Raw genomic sequence first — 22,139 nt, 5'->3', positions numbered from 1 at the left:
GGTATTCTAAGTAATCTAGAGATAACTTAAAGTATATAGAATAATTTGCATAGGTTATATGTAAATACTATATCATATTATGCAAGGGACTTGAGCATCCTTGGATTTTGGTATCCACAGGGCCAGGAGCCAATCTTCTGCAGGTACTGAGGGACTTGGCATTTTTGTATTTTTAGACATTTGTTATAATATTGGCCAGTTGGTCAAATACCAACATCTTTTTCTGTGTTGTTATAATTACATTTGGTTATACACTCAGATTGGACTTTTAAAAATTGAGCTTTCATTAGTTTATGCATACTACAGATAGCTTCTGTCAATTTTTCAAGTTTCTCTTTTGAGGAACATGTGGATTCCTGCTATTTCATCTGTAATTATATTTCTGTTACATTTTATAATGCATTTAACATTTAGAAATGGATTATTTATTAGTTATATGGAAGTTAGTGGGTTTTTTTGTTGTTTGTTTGTTTTTTAAGAGTGAGAGAGGAGAGAGAGAGAGAGAATTTTTAATATTTATTTTTTAGTTCTCGGCGGACACAACATCTTTTGTTGGTATGTGCTGCTGAGGATCGAACCCAGGCCTCACGCATGCCAGGCGAGCACGCTACCGCTTGAGCCACATCCCCAGCCCCTGGAAGTTAGTGTTTTATCTATGGCAAGCATATAATCCATCTGGTGTTTTATCAAACCAATGTAATTTTGATAAAGCATGTTACATACCATGGGCTGTGAAAACAAATGTATAATATATTCAAAATTCTTTTAAGGCCAATTTTTATTTGACATCAATTTATGCTATGAGGTGGTCCTATAATAAATCTCATAATGTCAGAATTTCCCAAGGAGAAAATATCTCTGATACAAAGGAATTCTTAAGGGAGGCACACAAACTCTTGAGCCAGACTCTTTAGGTTCACATTTGGGCTCCATAGCTTACCTCACTGTGTGACCTTAAGCCAGTGCTTAACCTTGGTGTTTCAGTCTTCTCATTTGTATAGTAGAAGTAATGGTACAACATATAGTTTGTGGGAGTGTCATGACAATTAAACAAAAACAGAAAATGAAAATGTGAAGTGCCTAAAACAGTTCCTGACATATGGTAAACAATTACTATTATTTTAGTGTTTACTATTACTATTATTGACAGTATAAGAATGCATTCAGTTTACCTCTCTCAGATTTAATTTGAAATATGTCAGTTGATATTAAAGGAAAAATAAAGTATTCAGGTTGTGGAGTAGATATGGATTTACACAGATATATCACCCACATACACCTATTAGAGGCCCTCTTGATAGAAGCCTCTGCTTCTAAAACTTTCCTCTATTTATTTTGGTTTTCTCTTGCTTAATTGCCTTACCTATTTGTTCTCTAAGGTTTAATTGTACATGCCACTTTTTAAAAAATGTTTCCCTTTATTCCCTTATCTTTCTTACTCCAGTTTAAAAAAAAAAAATAAACTCCTCTTTGTGACCTTAGAATTTTGTTTATGCCTTAACATCAGCATTTATAGTTAGCTGAATAATAAAGATTGTGGCATGGTGAACATATTAGTACCCTCTAATATCTCTTCCTATAAGCCTTCATGGTAGCTTTTTCTGTATTTTATTTCTTTCCCTGTGTCTTAGTGTTATTACTAATGACAATGGTTACAAGAAAGGAAATATATATATAGTTAGGAACTGAAGCATCTCCAGTTTCCAACTAAGCATTCTTGTTTAATTAGTACTCTAAATGTGACCTACTTGGAATTCTATTGCTGAAACAACTTAGAATAATGAGGCTTGTTTGAAAAATGAAAATTAAAACCAATTTGTGGTGATTTACTAAAATATTTAGATCATCTAGGAATGAAAAAAGATATAAATGTTTAATATATTTTGAGAATTTTAGTCTCTAAAATTAATTTTTCATGTTTCATTTGGTTTGATAATAGAATATTTTTGAAGTTTGCTGTAATCAGAATGATATCAGAAAATAATAATGTGCCATTTTCCAACAGCTACATTTTTAATTTTTACTATCTTTTTTTTTTCTTTTTCCTCTTTTGTTACTGGGGATTGGGCCCAGGGGTACTTTATCACTGATCTACATCTCCAGTCCTTTTTATATTTTATTTTGAGACAGAGTCTTGCTAAATTGCTGAAGGTCACCTTGAGTTGGCAACAGTGGCCTCAAATTTTTAGTCCTCCTTGCCTCAGCCTCCTAAGTCACTGGGATTATAGGCATGCAGCATCATGTCTGACTATAAAAGCTACTTTATATTTCCAGTTACATAATAGCATATGAAAGTAAGTATATTGGGCTGGGGATATGGCTCAAGTGGTACCGCGCTCACCTGGCATGCATGCGGCCCGGGTTCGATCCTCAGCACCACATACAAACAAAGATGTTGTGTCTGTCAATAACTAAAAAATAAATATTAACAAAAATTTTTTTAGAAAAAGAAAGTAAGTTTATTTTCTTTTTAATAAGAGTTGCCTGTACTCTAGTTTTTTAAAAAAATATTTTGTTTCTCACTCATAAACTGTTTTGCTGATGAATTTGTAATGATTGACATGTTTTAAATTTGTTGTTAAAACATCACAAAGCAAAAGACTACTGGCTTAGCCAGTATGACCACTAAGCATTTCTGTCCAATATTTATCAGATAGATTTATTCAGATATGGGTTCTTATTATTCACTAGTGAACTTCTTTGTGAAGAATAAAAAATAAGATCTAGTTGTCTAATCCAGTTCTTTATGGGAGATAGATAGGGTGATGGGTGTAAAAATCATGGCTCTGGAGTAAGTAACAACCAGGGTAGACTACGGCCCTCTAACGTTTTCGCTGCGTGACTTGGTGCTAAACATGTAAGTTCCCTAAATTTCAGTTTACTAAACTATAAAATAGGTTAGAAAAGACAACATAGGAGATTTGTAGGGATTAAGTAAACAAAATCATTTGTGTTACTTTACATATTTTAACTGTTATGAAAGTAGTTTTTTTGGTTTTGTTTACTTGTTTTTTTAGTACATGACTTTGAAGAAGCTTACTGTTAGTGTTTTTTCTTGATCCAAAATTTTATCTGTATTAAAACACAAGTAGAATTTGATCTTTGAAGGCTCATACCTGACTGTATAATCTCCTAATTACTCACTGTTGTTACGTTCTACCTTGTGGACACTCCTTAACTATCACTAAATGTAATCTTATTGACAATTTCAATTCCTACTGTCATCACCACTATAAGATGACTTACCTAATACCTGGACTCCTATTTCTTGATTCCTACGTGAATAGGAATCCCAGCTCTACTTCATTTAGCCACTGCAGTGGTCACACCCTTTCTTGTCATCAACTGAAATTCTGCCATAGAAAGTACCATTCTGTTTCTAAATCACCTTTCTCCAACAACAATCTCTAATCTTTCAACTTGCGTGTACAACTACTTCCACTTAATCTGTTTGTCATCTTACAGGACCTCCAGTCCTTTGTTCCTTCTACTTTTTTCTGATATCTCAGCTTTTTTGTGTTCCCTTCTCCTTCTTTCTTCCCTGAGATTCCAAGGTCCATTGTTTCATCTGTTCTCTTACCAATGCAACAAAACTTCATTCCCATTTTAATTCTTGAGTCCTTCATGAATATATTTTCATTAAAAATGATTAATAGAAAATTAATTAACCTCACAAAACCTCAGTTTTCTTGTAGATAATTTATTAGTAATTATACCCATTGTTAGATTATGGTAAAGATTAAGTGAAGTACAGTATATATAAACTGTTCAACCTATACTCGACCCATATAAAGAACAGTAGTGAAGAAACTTTTCAAACTGTGTGGACTTTCAGGATTCCCCACTGATATTCTCTATGAATAATGAAAAACTGAATTTTAATTATCTAGTTCTAATATTTAGAGACAGACCATATTTACACTACATGGTTTAATGCTGCTAGAACTCAGCAAGCCAGGCAGACTAATGTAATATACAATTGGGGTCACTAGCCTGTAATGGTCCTTAAAATTGAGAGCTAGTCCAGCTATGAGCAGAAAAATTTATGACTCTTTACAAGAAGGATATATTTTCATTTTAAATAACCAAAATGTATTTTTAAATTTTAGAAATCTTCGAGAAGCAAGGGATAATGCTGTGGCTGAAAAGGACCGAGCAGTAATGGCCGAAAAGGATGCTTTAGAAAAACATGACCAGCTCTTAGACAGGTGAGCATCCTAAAAATGAAAATGTTAAAGCTCTTCAATTTTTGTTCCTGTTACTTTTTCTTTTTGAAAATATCTTTTTAATAGAAGTATAATTTTCATTTCAATTGAATTATAGTTTTCATGTATTATTTCTACAATATGTAATTGTTACATTTTTTGAAAACTTGATAATAGAACAGTTTAGTCACTCCAGAGAGTTTCCTTATATTCCTTTCAGCCCACCTTATCTGTTGAGGGCCACAGCCGAGTTGGGATGACGTATGGCATTTTTGCCAGAAGTAGTGGTTGAGAGGTGATGCCAGCGAGTTCCCGTTGAGTTCCAGTTGAGCTCTCTCGGGGATTCCCAGAGAGTTCCCATTGGTTGGGGAAGTGCCAGAGGAGGATATTTCCAGTTGCTGGTTCCTGGACGAGCCTCGTGGCGTTCGGGAGAGTTCCCAGGAGCGTGTATGGAGTGTGCTGGTAGAGTTCAGAAATAAAGTTTGTTCCTGCTTCAGTGGCTCGTGATTTGTGCCCAGCCAGACTACGGCACTTATCCACTACCCCTCAAGAGGCAACCACTTTATAATTTCTATCACTATTAACTCAGTTTTGTTCTTGGACAAAAAGTAAATAGAACCTTGCAAATTATACTCTTTTGTGTCTGGCTTCTTTGATTTAACATGTTTTTCTTTTTTTTGTTGTTGTTACTGTATCAATAGTTATTATTACTAATTGTGAACTTACCAGTTTTATTGTTTTTACCTGTCATCGGACACTACAATTGTTCCTTGTTTGTAGCTACCATTGAAAAGCTGCTGTGAGCGTTCTCATACAACATTTTTGTGAGCATATTTTTATTTCTCTTGTATAAATACCTAGAATTGGAATTGCCACTCACAGGTGAGGTAAGTGTTTTAGTTTAAAAGAACCTATAAAACTTTAACTCTGAAGTGGTAGGATCATTATACACTTCCAGTTCAAAATTCATATGTAAAATATACGTGTGTCATAAAGAGGGCAACAGAGAATTATATGGTTTTAGCAATACAAAAGGATTTTTTTCAGAAATGAATGTATTTGTGAAAATGTAGGTTACTTTTTTCTATTAGGATAGTAGAATTTTGGATCCTAGAGAATACTTACTTACTGTTCTTTGGTTTTGTTTTTCTCTTTCCACATTTTTTTATTGATGCATTATAGTTGTATATGATGATGGGATTTGTTGTTACATATTTGTAAATGAACACAGTCTAACAATAATTTGGCCAGTATCATTCACCAGCGTTTTCCCCTCCCTCCCAAAGCATGTTTATTTTTAATAGCTTTATTAAAAGGAAAATCGCAAGCTGGATGCCATAGCACATGCTTATAATCCCATCACCTCCGGAGGCTGAAGCACAATGATCTCAAGGGTGGAGGCCAGCCTCACCAGCTTAGCAAAACCCTGTCTCAAAAAAACAAAAACAAGCAAACAAAATGACTGGGTATGGGATGTAACTCAGTATTATAACACTCCTGGGTTTAATCCCTAGTACCAAAAAAAAAAAAAAAAGGAAGATCACTGATTAGCATTAAGCTAAATATCATTATCTCACATGGTTTGACTACATGCAGCCAACAAAATAGCTTTCTTTCTTGTTTTTCTAACTTTTGGGGGAAAGAGGATGAGTCCTGGGATTATAACCCAGAGTCAGTTTACCACTGAGCTATATCCCCAGTTCTTTTTATTTTTTATTTTGAGACAGGATCTCACTAAGTTGCCTAGGGCCTCACTAAGTTGTTGAGGCTGGCCTTAAACTTGCAATTGTCCTATCTCAGCCTACCAAGCCACGGGGATTATAGGTGTGTGCTTTTTCTAACCTTTTTATTTTGAAATAATTTCAAACATAAATGTTGCTAAAATAATACAGGTGTTTCTATATGTCTTTCACATACTAATAAACTTCTGAAATTAAGCTCAATGTTTCTTTTAATTTATAAGTAAAAGACTTTTTCTTTTTTGAGACAGAATCTTGCTCTGTTGCCCAGGCTGGCCTCAAAGTCCTGGGTTCAAGCAATCCTTCCTCATTCTCTCAAGTAGTTGGGACTAAAGGCATATACCACTGTATCTGGCTTCTAATTTGTGATTTAAATAACACATAAAACTAAAATTTGTGCTCAGGTGTAGCTCAGTGATAGAGAACTTGCCTAGCATTCATGAGGCCCGGAGTTCCATTCTCAGCCTACAAAAAGAATAACCAAAAAAAAAAAAAAACACACACACATTTAACAAATTTGATATAGAACAGAGAAGAATAACAAATAAATTGAATAACAGAATAAGGATCTTTCCTGGCAGAATTAATGAGCTGAATGACTTTTAATGCAAAAAAAATGTAAGAATATGCACTTGGGTCTAAAAAACCTACAGTAGTTTTATAGTCAGCAGTGAAATGCGGAAATGACTTGGAAGGTTTCAGTATGGAAGTATTGTCATGGAGTAATAGAATTCTACCTTTAGGCTGGTGGGATCGGAGCAAGCGACCAGCGGACTGACCCAGGGTTCAGATGAGGGACCGGGACAGGGAACCTGTGTGAGGTCAGAGACGTCTGGCCAGGTGCCCTGTGCCCAAGATGTGGTAGAAGCGTCGAGCGCGTGAAGCCGGGGCCCGACGCCGCCAATCCGTCACCTAGCCCATGGCGACCCCAGCCCTGGAGCTGCTCTTGCTGCCGGCCCTCTTGGGCCGAGCCTGGGGGCACGCTACCACAGCACTGAACCCTTCGGAGACTGGCACTATCACGCCCTCTGTCCCCAGCCCCAGTGAGGGTCTGTCTCAGGAGGCCATTACTTCTGTCATCGTGGTTTTCTCCCTCCTGGCCACCTTGCTCCTGGCCGTGGGGCTGGCGCTACTGGTACAGAAACTTTGGGAGAAGCGGCAGACAGAGGGCACCTACCGGCCCAGCAGCGAGGAGCAGGTGGGTGCCTGCGCGCCACCGCCCCCCAATCTCAAGTTGCCTCCGGAGGAGCGGCTCATCTGAAGGCTGTGGACAGCTACAGCTGCCCTCTCTGCCCAGGACTGCCCAACACCCCCGCGCACAGAGCAGCCGCCACTGAATCACCAGCTCTGATGACTCAGGGGCACTGGGGGGCTCTGGCCTGGTGGCTGTGCAGCATGCTGCCTCTGCTAGACTCTGCATGCAGCTGGGAGGCCAGCCACTCCTGCTTGCTGCACCCTCTTCGTTTCACTGTGCTGTGTACTGTCCCCTGCAGCAGGCCCAACAAGCCCCAATCCTTTCTTTCAGTTCTCTCACACAGTGGATGCTCAAGCCCCCCAGGACTCCAAGGAGAAGGTGCAGGGCGTCCTGCCCATCTAGGTCCCTCCCTTCCTCCATCTCCCTTCCCTGCTGTATGACCTTGGGGAAGGGGTGTCCTCTCTAGGCAATCAGACTCACCCAGTGCTTGAGAATAGAAGGGAAGAAGGTGCTTCAGAGACTTGGTTCCTGGGGGCTGGGGGAGGGCTGCTCACGTTTTATACATTTATGTAAAGTTGGTAGTGACATGTATTAAAGCTTTTTTGGGTTGGTGGGAACATTAGCCTAGATGGAGAGATGAAGGTAGTGGTGAGTTATAAGGTTATGGGTATCCTAGGGGTGTGAGGGGGCTTCTTGGAAGAGAGTGGCTTTTAGGTGCACCTAGGAGCCAGAAGGGCTAGCCCTGGAGGGTGGGTGGGGGTAGGTGGGTTTTTGATCGGAGAGTAGGCCCCCCTAAACTCACCAGGACAGACCAGCTTTGGGCTCTTGTGGCTTTATTGAGGATCCAGGGTCTCCTCCACACCCTGATCCTCAACCCTCAAAACACTTCTTAAGTTAAGATCAGCAACTCGCGGCCTCTTCCTGGCCTGGGGCTCTTGCCAATCGATGGTGGGTGAGGCAAGGGTGTTGGGGATTCCTGCATCCTCCGGGGACTGGAAGTGAGCATGTTCTAGCAGGACCTTGGAAGGCTGGGTTCTGGGATTCTTTGGAAAACTGGGGTCTGTGGAAGACTCAAGGGGCTGGGATGTCCTGACAGTATCAAAGTTAGGCTCTATGGTGTGTTTTGAAGGGATGACAGGTCTGCAGGCAGGTACAGGGGCTGGGGCTCTGGCAGTTTCTCTTCATCTGGTTGCCATCTTGTTCTTCCTGGTAGGTCAGGCTGAGTGGGGCATAGGAGGAGAGAGCAGGTTGCTGACCTTCTGATGAGAAAGAGCTGGCAGATTGTACGGGTAGTTGAGGAAAGATTGGGTGGGGGGTGGGGGCTCTCTCACCAGGCTGAAGCAGCTGGCCAGGTCCCCTCCGTGACAGCAGTCTGAGCTTTGGCTTGGCCTCAGGCTGCCCATGTTCCTAGTTTGTACACTCAAACTGTCTAGAATCTTGCTCAGCAAATCCAGTTCTTCTCCAGACCCCAAAAAGTTGCTGTCCAGAGCTTCTTCTGCCCATGGACCTTGGGCATCCTCAGGGCTCAGGGGAGGTGTCCTGGGTGAGAAAGGGCACCCCAAGTTTCCTGAGACCTCAGCCCTGGTTGGTCTGCTCTAATGTTTGGAGAGCCTTCTGATCTATCCTGGTCTTCCACTTCCAACCTTGTTCCCCTTTGAGTCTTACCTTTCCCCCAGGGGCTCAGAAAGTCCCTCTTCCGGCTTAAGTCTCCTGCTGGGGCGAAAGGGTCTGTACTACAAAGGACAGATGTGGAGAGGTCAGTGATGTGGAGCTGCAGAAACAGGGTGCTGGGGCTTTCTGGAGGAGGGTGTGTTTGAAGTGAGCACCAAATTTTGGTGTATGTGAGGCATGAGGCGAGATGTTCAGGCAGAGACTGGGGACGGGGGTGGAGAATTTGATGATAATTCCAGGTGTGCACCTGGGAAGCACATCCTTACCTGTCCAAAGTGCTGGGTGATAGGCAGGCGCTGCTGCAGACAATCTGAGCGGCTGGTGAGGGTTGTGGTCCTCAGGGAGCCTCCCCTGTGTAGGCCAGAGTCCCCATCCTAGGAAGAGAATGCAGAACTGGAGGCTCCTTCCCTCTTCCCTCCCAGGGCATTGACTGTCCATCATTGATGGCCTTACCTTGTACAGCAGTAGGCTTTGCATTCCTTTCGGACCACTCTTGGCCTATGGAAAAGCCAAGGGTAGACCTATGGATGACTGGACACTGGGCATCTGAAGTCAGCCCTCTGACCCCTAGGACAGCTGTGCCTTGCCACAGGATCTGTCTCTGTGTCTTCCAAATACGTTCACTACTCCCTGGGCACCACCTCTGAAGTCAACATAAACTTTTGCCCCCTTGACTAATACAAAAGCATTTCTGGAGGCCTAAACCCACATAAAACGGAGTGGCCATATTGCCTTGTAAAAATGTGTCACTGTCTCCATCAAACAAAGAATAAACTTAGATGGACAATTTTAAGCCCCAGGAAACTTTCAGGCTTTGGACAAAAAAAGAAGGGCAGAAGCTGAGATGTTTCCTCTGAGGACAAGAGTCACCAGTGAATCTTTGGCTGTCAATTTTAAGTGGGCAAGAAGTGATTCTGACCCAGCCGAGCCTGCTGGAGGGGACATGAGAGTGGGAGGACTGTTCCTAGCTTGGCTGCTGCATCAGCTCTGATGAAGGCCTTTGCAGGACATGCCTGTCAGGGGTAAGTGACCCATTGCCCTTGGATCCTCAAAACATCCTCGGTCCCCTCCCCCTCGTCACCCCAGCAGTCTGGCCTATCCTGCCCAGCTCACCGAGCGGTACATGATCCTAACAGCTGGTTGGGTTTTGGCTTTGACTGAATGCAGAACAGCACCACCACCTTTCTGTGGAAGAAGTTTGCCAAAGGAGAGACTTGGGATCTTGGGGCCTCTATACTAGGGCTGGGCCCCAGGCCCCACTCCCACCCCGGCTGTGCTGCTGGCCAATTCCCCCACCTCTATAAATGAGCATAATCACGGACCCTCTTGAGGACTATTGTGGGGTTAAATTAATCCAATTAACATGTAAAAAAGGGGGGAAAAAAGAAGTTCTACCTTTATCTACAATATTATGCTGAAATCTGGGCACTCAAGCTTTAAACTAGAAAATCTTGAGAGGAAACTGACCAAAACTGTGGGAAGATTTAAAGATGTCCTGTGAGTGCTAGATTATAATTAGATTATAACTCTAAAAAAATTATATTTAGAAGAGCTAAATATAATTTCTTACTTGGCAACACCTAAAGTAGTAGAATTGGGACCACAGTACAAGAAAGAGTAAAGACAAACTTTTCAGTAGGATTTTTCAAACTGTCTAGCATCTAATCAGTACAAGTATTCAGGTGTAAGTTGGCCAGGCATTCAGTGGGAACATGCTTGGAATGAAGCATCAAATGGGAGCTGGACGAGTTTGAAGACCCTTTTGATCTGATACTATCTGTGACAACAGCTTAGAAGAGCTGATACACTGATTAAATTACCATATAACACGAATGATGAACCTAAGCTAATTTTGAAGTATTCTTTAAAAGATCTCACTTTTCCTGTTTTTTTTTTTAAACACCTAGAAGGGATTTTTGAAAAGGACATTATATGTAAATATATATGGGCAGAGAGTGTAGCTCAGTGGTAGAGTCAGCTTAGCATGTTCAAGGCCCTAGGTTCAACCCCCAGCATGGCAAAATAAATAATAAATGGGTTTATACATGGTATGTGACTATATATACATATGTATGTATATATTTAATTCAGTGAAATTCTTTTGGGTGAGAATTACCTGTATAAGTATAAAGAGAAGTGTAAGGAAGCAGTGTGCCATTTTCAAATATGAATGAAATGGCTTTTTACTCAAGGATTTTTTTTTTAATTTTTTTAATATTTATTTTTTAGTTCTCGACGGACACAACATCTTTGTTGGTATGTGGTGCTGAGGATCGAACCCCCGGCTGCACACATGCCAGGCAAGCGCGCTACGGCTTGAGCCACATCCCCAGCCCAAGGATTTTTAATTTTCCACAAAGTAAAGGCCTTTCATTAGGCATATAAATGGCATATGTATGTTCCAATTCCTAACTCAAATTTTTTTTTATTGTTAAGAACAAATACTCAGCTTTCCTGAACATGAACTGAACATTACTAGCTTTTGTTCTATTGAATTGAATCCCTGGGTATGCTGTGAAAATTCTTTTCTACCAAAAAGAGGAAGTTTTAAAATTCAGTCAGTGTGAGTAGTAGAGTAAGTTGAATACACTGTTATATCTGTGGGAACCTACATGAGAGGCCTATATTTGAACCTACAGTATAAGTTTGCAACTCAATTAATTTTAATAGTCATTTTTTTAGTTACACATTTTTAAAAAATATGTATCCTGTATTTTGGCATGTATTTTGAAATAATTTTTAGTCCATAATGATTTTAAATGAATATTGATTAAAGTTATGTGTCCAGTACCCCCAATTTCTCTGGCAGTGGTAGAATTTTTGTCCTAATTTTTTGCTAGTAGAAGACAGAAGTGAAAGACCATAGGAGAGTAGGTGAGTAAAGTGACTTTTATATCACAATGAGCTAGTGTAAAAGTTGGCATAGAAACCAACTGTCCTAAATTTCCATTTAATGCTTTACCTACAAGAGAACAATTTCAATGTGCTATTTTTCTGCCTTTTTTTATATTTCTATATATGTTCATCTTTGCTTATCTGTCTTTTTATCTGCTGCCTTCTTCAGCAAGCAAGGAAATGTTTATGTGATTTGCAAGATAAATTTAATGGAATAAAGGATATTGAGATTTGATATAAGAGCATCATATCCAAACTTTGTTTTACTTAATAAAAAAATTCTGATAATTTATCCATAAATTGCTAGTTTTCATGATTATGTAAAGTAATTTACATCATATTTGTTTTGAATACAGAAATTCCTAATTCTTTTCTGTGGGGCAGGCATGGGAGAGTAACAAGGATTGAACTCAGGGCACTCAAACATCAATCCACATCCCCAGCCCTATTTCATATTTTATTTGGAGACAGGGTCTCACTGAGTTGCTTGAACTACTATAAAGTCTCTAAACTCCCCGATTAGAGTTTCATCTATTTTCATCATCATTCTGTAAAAGTAACTGAGAACTCTGATCATATCATTCAACAGAGTGAGAACCAGCTTAGCTTTTAAAGTCATTTGCAGTACTTTCCATCTTTCCAGACTCATTTTTATTTTGTCTGTCTCCCATGTAGTCCATGCAAGTTATCTCTTGCCATTCTATAATTGTCTGGTACTTTCTGTTCACACCCTTAATTCTGTTTTTTGCTAAGAAGGACCGTTTCCCTTGCTCACATATCTGGCCATTGGTCTACTCTATAGATGCCCATTCTTTTTGTAAAATTGAACTCAGTAATCACATACAACTTCTGAGACCTTAGCATCCTTTCAGAAATACTTCAAGGTCTTCTCTGTTTTCTAACATTATATTATAATCGTGTGCTTTTTTACAAGTCTCACCCTCTCATGTGTTAGCTCTTTGAAGTCAGAAACTTATGCTTCCCTATCTTTGCTTATCTGGTAAGCCTTCTAGTCAGTGTTTTGTGGTATAGGTAATTCTCAATAAATATTTATCAATTTTATTTCCCTGGAATTTTTGCTTTGATTTTGACTTAAAATTTTTCCAGGCTGGGCTGGGGATGTGGCTCAAGCGGTAGCGCGCTAGCCTGGCATGCGTGCGGCCCGGGTTCGATCCTCAGCACCATATACCAACAAAGATGTTGTGTCCGCCGAGAACTAAAAAATAAATATTAAAAAAAAAAATTTCCATTGTGAAGACACTTTGCTGAAAAGACTACTCAAGAATGTTAGACTCTTCCTCATTTTTTTACACCAGTAGTTCCCAAATCTAGATGAATTTTTTGACACCTGGATATGTTTTGTTTTAGAAGACATGTTCCATCCCCTTACCACACCTTACCACTCCTAATAAATAAGGATACCTGCAGAGGCCCACTGAAATTTGTACTTTTTTTTTTTTTTTTTTTTTTTTTGTACTGGGGATTGAACCCAGGGGCACTCAATCACTGAGCCACAGCCACAGCCCTATCTTGTATTTTATTTAGAGATAGGGTTTCACTGAATTGCATAGTACCTCACCTTTGCCGAGGCAAAGTGAACTCAAGATCCTTCTGCCTCAGCCTACTGAGCTGCTGGGCAGCTTACTGCCATGCCTAGCAGAATTTATACTTTTTACAAAGCTGCTGTCCAAATTTTCCTTGTGTGTCCTTTTCTCAATTATGCATTTCAGAATTAGTGTATAACAACAGTTTTGAAAACACTTTGTAAATTGTAAGTAATGCTGGTTATTATTATCTATCACTTTGTCTCCTTGGTGCCCTACCAGCAATCTCAAAGAAGTAAACTGTTTCTCTAAGGCTAATGCCTTGGGTACCCTAAGGTTTGAAAGAACATTAGGAAGTAACAGCAGGAAAAATGTCAGTTATCTTGTTCAAACATTTTTATCAGAAAAAGGGCCAGAAATCTGGAAACATACATTATGTCCTTATTCTCTGAAATGTTGAAGAGGAATGATTCCAGAAACTAAATATCAGAAAGCTTGAATGCAACCTACCAAGAATGCAACCTTCTATCTGTTAAACAGATAAGCATTTATAAAAAGAAATGGTGAAAAAAATCCATATTAGTTAACTATAAATCTTAACCAACTACATTTTACTTCTCTTTTTTGAGGTGTTTACTAGAACCTCTAGAGGAAAGTATAAATTATGGACAAAATCCCAATTTAAGAAAAACATTTTATTAAGATTGAAAAAAAAACATTTTTTCCATATTTGGCTACTGTGAATTGTGCTGCTATAAACATTGATATACATGCTTTTAGTTCTTTAGTATGTTGATTTTAGTTCTTTTGTATAAATACTACCAAAAAAGTGGGATAGCTGGGTCATATGGTGTTTCTATTCCTATTCTTTTGAGGAACCTCTGTGCTGCTATCCAAAGCAGTTGTGCCAATTTTCAGTCCTACCAATAAGGTAGGTACCTTTATCCTCACATCCTTGCCAGCATTTATTTGTATTCTTGATGTTTGCCATTCTAAATACAGTGAGATGAAATCTCAGTGTAGCAGGGCATAGTGGCGCATACCTGTAATCCCAGCCACTCAGGAGGCTGAGACATGAGGATCTCAAGTTCAAAGCCAGCATCAGCAGAGGCAAGGCACTGAGCAACTCAGTGAGACCTTTTCTCTAAATAAAATACAAAATAAGACTGGGGGTGTGGGTCAGTAGTAAAGGGCCCCTGAGTTTAATTCCTGGTTATACCCCCACCCCCACAAAAAAAATCTCAGTATAGTATTGATTTGCATTTCCCTAGTTGCTAAGGATGTTGATTATTTTTTCATATGTTTTTTGGCCATTTGCATTTGTTCTTTTGAGAAATGTCTTAAGTTTAGTTTATTTTCCCATTCATTGAATAGTTTGTTTGATTGATATTAAGTTTTCTGAGTACTTTGTGTATTCTGACTATTAATCTCCTGTTGAAAAAGTAACTGGCAAAAATTTTCTCCCATTCTGCAGAGTCTCTGTTCCTATTCTTAATTGTTTCCTTTGCCATGCAGAACCTTTTTAGTTTGATGCCATCTCACTTACTGATTCTTGATTTTATTTCTTGAATTTTAAGAGTCTTATTAAAGAAGCTGGTGCCTGTGTCAATATGTTGGAGTATTAATTTCATGTTTTCTTCTGACTATTGCAGTGTTTCTAGTCAATTCCCAGGTCTTTCAGCTACTTGGAGTTGATTTTTGTCAGAGTGAAAGGGATCTAGTTTCATTGTTCTACATATGGATATCCAGCTTTCCTAGCTCCAATTGTTAAGACTATCTTTTCTCTAGCATATGCTTTTGGCACCTTTGTCACCAATATCAAATGACTGTATCTACATGAATTTGCCCCTTTGTCTTCTAGTCTTTTCCATTGGTCTTCATGTCTGTTTTTATGCCAGTGCCATGCTGTTTTTGTTACTGTGACTCTGTAGTATAATTTGATATAAGATATTGTGATAACTCTCATATTGCTCTTATTGCTCAGTATTTCTTTGGCTATACTGGGTCTTTTATTCTTCCAAATGAATTTTAGTACTGTTTTTTTCAAGTTGTATAAGAAATGTCATTGGTAGTTTGATGGGGATCATATTGAATCTCTAGATTACTTTTAGTTATGGCCATTTTAACAATATTAATTCTGCTTATCCAGGAACATAGGAGGTCTTTCCATCTTCTGAGGTCTTCTGAAATTTGTTTCTTCAGTGTTTTATAATTTTCATTGTAAAGGTCTTTTCCCTTCTTAGATTTATTCCCAAGTTTGTTTTATTTTGATTTTTGAGGCTATTGTAAATGAAATTGTTTCCTGATTTTTTTTCTCAGCAGATTCATTATTGGAGTAGAGGAAAGCAATTGATTTTTGCATGTTAATCTTGAATCCTTCTAATTTGCTGAATTTGTTATCAACTCTCCCAGTCTTCTGATGGGGTTTTTTGAGTCTTATATATCTTGAGTTTTTTTGAATGTAGGCCCATGTCATCAACAAATAGATAATTTGACTTGTTTTCCTATTTGTATCCTTTTAATTTCTTTCTTTTACCTGATTTCTCTGTCTAGAGTTTAAAGAACTATAATGAAAGAAAATGTACTGTATATCCACAGTGGAGTTTTACTTAGCCATAAAGAAGAATGAAATTATGTCATTTGCTATCAAATGGATGGAACTGTAGAACATCCTGCTAAGTTAAATAAGCCAAACTGAGAAAGTCAATGATTGAAATTTTTCTCTCATCTGCAGAAGAGAGACAGCGAAAGAGATTTTTAAAAAGAGATAGAGGGAATCTCACAAAAATAGAAGAGATACTAATAGAGTAGAAGAATGGGATAAAGAGGGAGGGAGGAGAGAGGGCATGGGGAAATACTGGGGAACCAAATCTACCAAATTATGCTATGCCCATGTATGAGTAAACCACAATAAATTCTTAATATATGTGTGTGTGTGCATATTATATGTATACACATTCTATATATTATATATTATATATATGCACTGATTAAAAATTTAAAAATAATATCATTAGAAAGTTGAACAAGTGGATAAAGGGGAGAGAAGAAGAGTAAGAAAGGGAAGATATTGGGGAATAAGATTGATTAGATTATGTTTTATGCATGTATGAATATGCATAATGAATCCCACTATAATGTATAATTATAATGTATCAACAAGATTTTTTAAAGATTAAAAATATCTTTATTGGCACATGGGAGAATGTGAAATAACAATATAATTAAATGACAAATTTAAATCAAATGAAATATCAGTTTCCAAAGAATATTAAACAGTAGATGAACTTTGAAAGATATTAGTAGTTAAATGTTTTCAGGATTTTTACTTGATTTTTTTTAATCACTCATTAATTAAATCAGATTTGTTAAATCTCAATTTCACAGTGATCCCAGCACATAATGAGGTAGATCTTTTTAAATTTTTGCATTTTAAATAAACTTTTATTAAAAAAACTAAGCACCTTAAGCCTGTTACATACCTCATTTTGAGATTCCCTTTTCTCATTCTCAGTAGTTAACAGAGTAATAATTGTAAGTTAGCTGGTTTTTGCATAATATCATAAGCTAGGAAACTCTGATCTATGGTTTGTGAAAGATTTTTTTTTTCTTTTTTTACACAAATACTAAAATGCCAAGTTCAGCTAATGGAAGATTTATAGAAATGAAGATTCTGTAAGATCATTTTTATGACATTCTCCATGCCTACATAATATGGACAAAAGTAATAAAATGTGGAAGGAACTTTTATCTCCATTACACATTCAGGAAATATCCAATATAAGATCATAAATTTCAAGGAATATTGGTCATGATACAATGTAGCCAGGATCAAAATGAAGAGAATGGAGAATATGAGTCCTGCATTTCAAGTGAGTAGTACAGTGGGGTAAATACTGTAAAGAAGAAATTCTTAAGAGCTCTACCTGTGTACTCTAAGATAATGCTCTCTAATAGAATCTTTCTGCAGTTGTATGGTAGCCTGTCCCATATGGAGCCATATCTTATCCCTCAGGTATTTTGGGTGCAAAATGAAAGCCTGACTAGAACTGCCACCTTCAAAGATTAGTAAGTGGTACAGGGTATAGCTCAGGATTAGAGCATCTGCCTAACATGTTAATAATAATAATAAAGTTAGTAAATAATTGGTGGGGGGGAGGGGTATCAGAGAAAAGTGTGAGAGCTAAATAAACTTTTTTAATGAAAGGAGACAGCAAAAAAATATACAAGATGGAAAAGATAAGGGATTTTGAAAGATTTATTCTAGGAGTCTAAAAAGATTTTTAGGTCTTAACCTATTCGTGACACAGAAAAGTAAAGCACACTATCTGTGAAACCAATGATATGGCAATAAAATAAGATGGTGGAAAACTGATAATGTTCAGAAAAATTACCTTTTAAAATGATAGTATGACTTAAAGGAATGAAAGAGTAATAATAGGACTGGGGTAGGAGTGTTAAAAATAAAAAAGAAAAGAAAAAAAGGATAACCTGTGGGGGAGGAGTAGCAATTTATAAAGCAGAAAAACAAACAAAAAGATTTTTAAAAATAAAGTGAAAATATTACAGGTCACAAACATGGAAACTAGATAACATTCACATTCAGAAAATTGCTGTGCTAAGGGAAGAAAATAATAAAATGAAAGAACAAAAGTATGTTTACAGATATGGTAGAAGAAAACTTTTTCTGAAATAGGAAGCCTACAATTTAGAAGTCCCACATTCTGGATGGTAGGGAGAGGGTAGGAAACAGAAATATTGTAAATCCAAGTGAAATTCAATAGGAATATTAAGTCATCTGAGCATTAGAAGCATCTGAGCTGTATAAGTAAGTCATTTACTGAATAATAAATCTAGTTGAACTCAAGTTTTTCCTTCATAATTATACTTTATTTATTCATTCAGCAATTTTTATTCACCATCTGCTTCTTGCCAAACACTGTTTCTAGATACTAGAATTTAGGATTTAGCAAGATGAAAGGATCTCTGTCTTAATAGAACTTAGGTTCTTATGATATAAATTTTAAAATATACAAATAAAAATTGAGCTACTTTTAGTTTACAGATATTTTAATTATAAGTATTTGAAGATATAAAACAGCATGATTCAGAAAGTTTGCCATCTAAATGATAAGAAGAGACCAATCATATGAGAACTCATGAAGCTTTTAAACCACATGGCCTTCCTGAAAAACTTACTTGAAATTCTAACATCACTAACCAAAGAAAAAAATCAAAGAACTCATAAATTGAAACATCAAAGTATCACACAAATAGCAGTGAACATTTAGTGTGAAAGTAAATCTTAATTGTTTCATTTTGGTCACAAAACATTATAATCGTTATAATCCTAATTCTCAAAGGGAAATTGCAACATAAAATAATAATTTAACAGAAGTAGAGATGAAATAGCAGCAATTTGTAACAAAAATTAGGGAATTAATAGTAAAAGGAAATAGTGCTTATAATTACAGTATATAATATCTTTAGATTTCCTGAGAGAATCAATAGTTTTATCTAGAAATACATGTTTAAGCATACCACTTAAAACAGAGAAGGAAAAAAGCAAGCACCAACTTTATAACAAAAGATGTATTACAAAGCAACAGCAAAGAAGCAAAAACAAAGATAGAAGAGGACTGAACATCTTTTCTAATGCTGAAAATGTGATACACTCCCTACATATAAAATTTGAGTAATAAATGAAACTATATTCTTTCCACATCAGTGTGCAACTCATGATATTTAAAAATGAGAAAGTTGAAAAGGCAAAAATAGTATAAGATATAAAATTATTCTAAAATTATTTGTTAAGGATTATTTTAAAGTAATAATTCAGGCCAGACGGGGTGGCACACGCCTGTAATCCAGTGGCTTGGGAGGCTAAGGCAGGAGGATCACAAGTTCAAAGCCAGCCTCAGCAATATCAAGGCACTAAACAACTCAGTGAAACCCCATTTCTAAACAAAATATAAAATAGGGCTGGGGATGTAGCTCAGTGGTCAAGTATGTCTGAGTTCAATCCCCAATACCAAAAAGTAATAATAATTCAGAACCCTGTACAGTAGTACACACCTGTTATTTCAGCTACTCTGGAGGCATAGCAGGAAGACAGTGACTTAAAGGCCAGGCTAGGGAGGCAGCATTAGGAAGACCCTGTCTCAAGTAATAAGAATTCAAATCTTGAAAATCCTTTTTTTTTTTTTATAATAGAAATTGAACCCAGAAGGGCTTTACCACTGAGCTATATCCCCAGCCCTTTTTATTTTATTAAACAAGGCCTCACTTAGTTGCTTAGAGTCTTGCTAAGTTGCTGAGGCTGGCCTTGAACTTGTGATCATCTGTTTCAACCTCTTGAGTTCCTTCTGGTATTACAAGGTGTATAACACCACATCCAGCAAGAATCCTTCTCTAATGACAATGTATACAAAATAAAGATATACTTAAGAGGCATTATGTGTGAGCTGTAGCTACCAGTAGGAGAGTACTTGCAATGAGTATAAGTCCTTGGGTTTGATCCTAGGATTGAAACCCCCCCTTCCTCCTGCAAAAATAAAGATGGTATTGTGTCAAATTCCAAGAAGAAAAGTACTTATTGTCACACTTTGGGTTACAGAGCCAGACAATTCTGTTGGTGCCAGAGGTGCTTTTGATGGTTGCATAAAAACATGGTTGGGGGTAGAGATAGTATTTAGATAACATCCTAGACAAAGGGAGTATTGAACAGAGACTTCCATGAACTGTTTACTATCAGTATAAAATTGATGAAGCAAGGAAACAAAACTCAGGAAATTTGAACTACCTGGGCTAATGCTGTTAATTCATAAGTACTTACTAATTAAATTCAGGTTAAAGCCACATTAAAATTGTGATTATACATATATATTTAAGTGTGTGGCTTACTAATTAGCATGAGAAAAATGTGTTGGTAGTAAGACCATGGTTTCTGGGTTGTTCATGTGATAGTCATTTTGTAGGGGGAAGGGGTATTCCCCAAACTTTTCTAAGTATAACCAGCTGCCTTAAGTCACAAGTCAAGAAGGGTAGGTTGAACGATATAAATATGAAAGTACTACAAAAAAAAATCTCAAGTACATGCTTTTCTGATCATTTATCAGTAACATCATGTTTGTAAAATAAAGGGAAACGTGATTATATGTACACATTTTTATGGGTATTTCTTAGAAATATAGAGCCATAGCTGTGTATTATGCATGTGAACTGAACCAGACAGAGAGAGAGAGGGAGAGAGAAAATGTGTGAGAGGTGTGTGTGTGTGTGTGCATGTGTTTATATAGCTTTCTTTATAGGCTGCTGTTCTGTTGCTTTAGGGGGAAATTTTCATAGATTTACATTTGGTAAATATACTCATGTCCAAAAAAAGATGTATAAAAAAAATTGGAATGCCAGCTAACTAAATCAACTCATAAAAACTAAAGTTAAAAGTAAGATATTTTCCACGATTATTTTAAAATATGATATTTACTGGAAGGAAAGTCCAGAGAATTACCACAGATGAAGTGTGAGTGTATTTCTCCCACTTGTAAATGAGCTCTTATTTCCTACAGTGTATATTCTGGTCCACAATGAGTCATTTTCAACATGTTTCAATTTAACTCCTAATACATTTTTAAACTTGGCAGGCATATTTAGATGAACATTACTTCCAGTTTTAGAGACTGCTTCTAAATTATACTTCAGTCTTGTAGTCATCATGAAAAGTTCTTTCAATAAAAAGGAAACAGGATTGATTGGAAGTGTATGTTTTAGAGAAGGAAAAAAAAGTTACCATTTTAAATTTTTGTTACTACATAAATCCTGTTAACATTGTCTAAAAAGTCATACTTGTCCTGGGGATGTAGCACTTGCCTGGCATACCTGAGGCCTTGGGCTTCATTCTTAGCCCTGAAAAAAAAAAAATTAAAACATTAAAAAGAGCAAAACATTAAGAAAAAAGAAAAAAAGTTGTAGTTGTGAGGTCCTTTTTAATGAAAGAAGAAAAAATAGACTGTATCTTGGATAATAAAGTTAATATTTATTAATCTCTTAACTATGCCTAACACCATTTGAGTGTCATATGTGTATTAATTTTAGTAACACTGCATAGTAGGTAGTAGTTTATTTTCTATAAACCATTCAGTCTTCATTTTGGTTACAAATCATAGAGCCTGACAATTCTGAACATAGAGCCACTTGAGTATTTGTAAAATCTAATGGCTGTATAGAGAATTTTTTATATATTTCCAACACTCAACACATATTTAATAATTACCATTCATAAATTTGTGCAATCCTGTGAATCTTCTGACATGCTTCATTTGCCAGCCTATCTAATCCTACTTTTTAAGTGTTCTTTATTTTTGTTACTGTGACTTTTGCATTATGCCTTATTATTTTTTTTAATTAATTCTAATCAGTTACACATGACAATAGAAAGCTCTTCGATTCGTTGTACACAAATGGAGCAGAATTTTTTGATGCTCTGGCAGTACATGGAGTAGAGTTGCCTTATTATTTTTAACACTTCAAAAGTTCACACAAGTTTACAGTTGGACAAAAGCTTAAAGATTGCTGAAAGCATTCCACTCATTTTGCAAATGAGGAAACAAGTCTAAAGAGGTTACATGACTTGTCTTCAGTTATACTGTTATTAGAAGCAGAACTGGAATTAGACATCTGTTGTCTTTGTTTCCATCCTAGTTGCTGATTCTGCCTCATAATTATGTCATACTTATGTAAACAGTATATGAAGCGTAATATGCATGTTGAACAATATAATTGGTACATTTTTGCTCTGAAACATACATATTAAAAATAAGAAAATTCAAAACTATGTTGTATTAATCCCCTATGGTTGCCATAATAAATTACCATGAGCTTTGTGGTTTAA

The 22,139-nt window shown here is 37.0% G+C and overlaps 2 protein-coding genes across 4 annotated transcripts in view; both read left to right on the top strand.

Annotated features, from left to right (window-relative positions):
* The window catches only part of Pibf1 (progesterone immunomodulatory binding factor 1), a 222,394-nt gene that overhangs the window by 58,865 nt on the left and 141,390 nt on the right, over positions 1-22,139 (top strand). For all 3 annotated transcript variants that reach the window (XR_005732060.2, XM_078015798.1, XM_005324816.5), the window contains exon 10: positions 4,110-4,208. Coding sequence is in view for 2 of the 3 variants with exons in the window: in XM_078015798.1 (XP_077871924.1) it covers positions 4,110-4,208 (99 nt within the window). In the remaining variant the exon portion in view is untranslated. The remainder of the gene's footprint in view (positions 1-4,109; positions 4,209-22,139) is intronic.
* On the top strand, positions 4,465-11,947 carry LOC144365038 (protein crumbs homolog 3-like). The gene has a single exon (XM_078015800.1). The coding sequence runs from the start codon at positions 6,864-6,866 to the stop codon at positions 7,203-7,205; it is 342 nt and encodes a 113-aa protein (XP_077871926.1). The 5' UTR covers positions 4,465-6,863; the 3' UTR covers positions 7,206-11,947.

Source organism: Ictidomys tridecemlineatus, chromosome 6 (assembly GCF_052094955.1).
Source record: "Ictidomys tridecemlineatus isolate mIctTri1 chromosome 6, mIctTri1.hap1, whole genome shotgun sequence".
Taxonomy (NCBI): domain Eukaryota; kingdom Metazoa; phylum Chordata; class Mammalia; order Rodentia; family Sciuridae; genus Ictidomys; species Ictidomys tridecemlineatus.
This window is presented reverse-complemented; position numbering and strand designations above follow the sequence as displayed.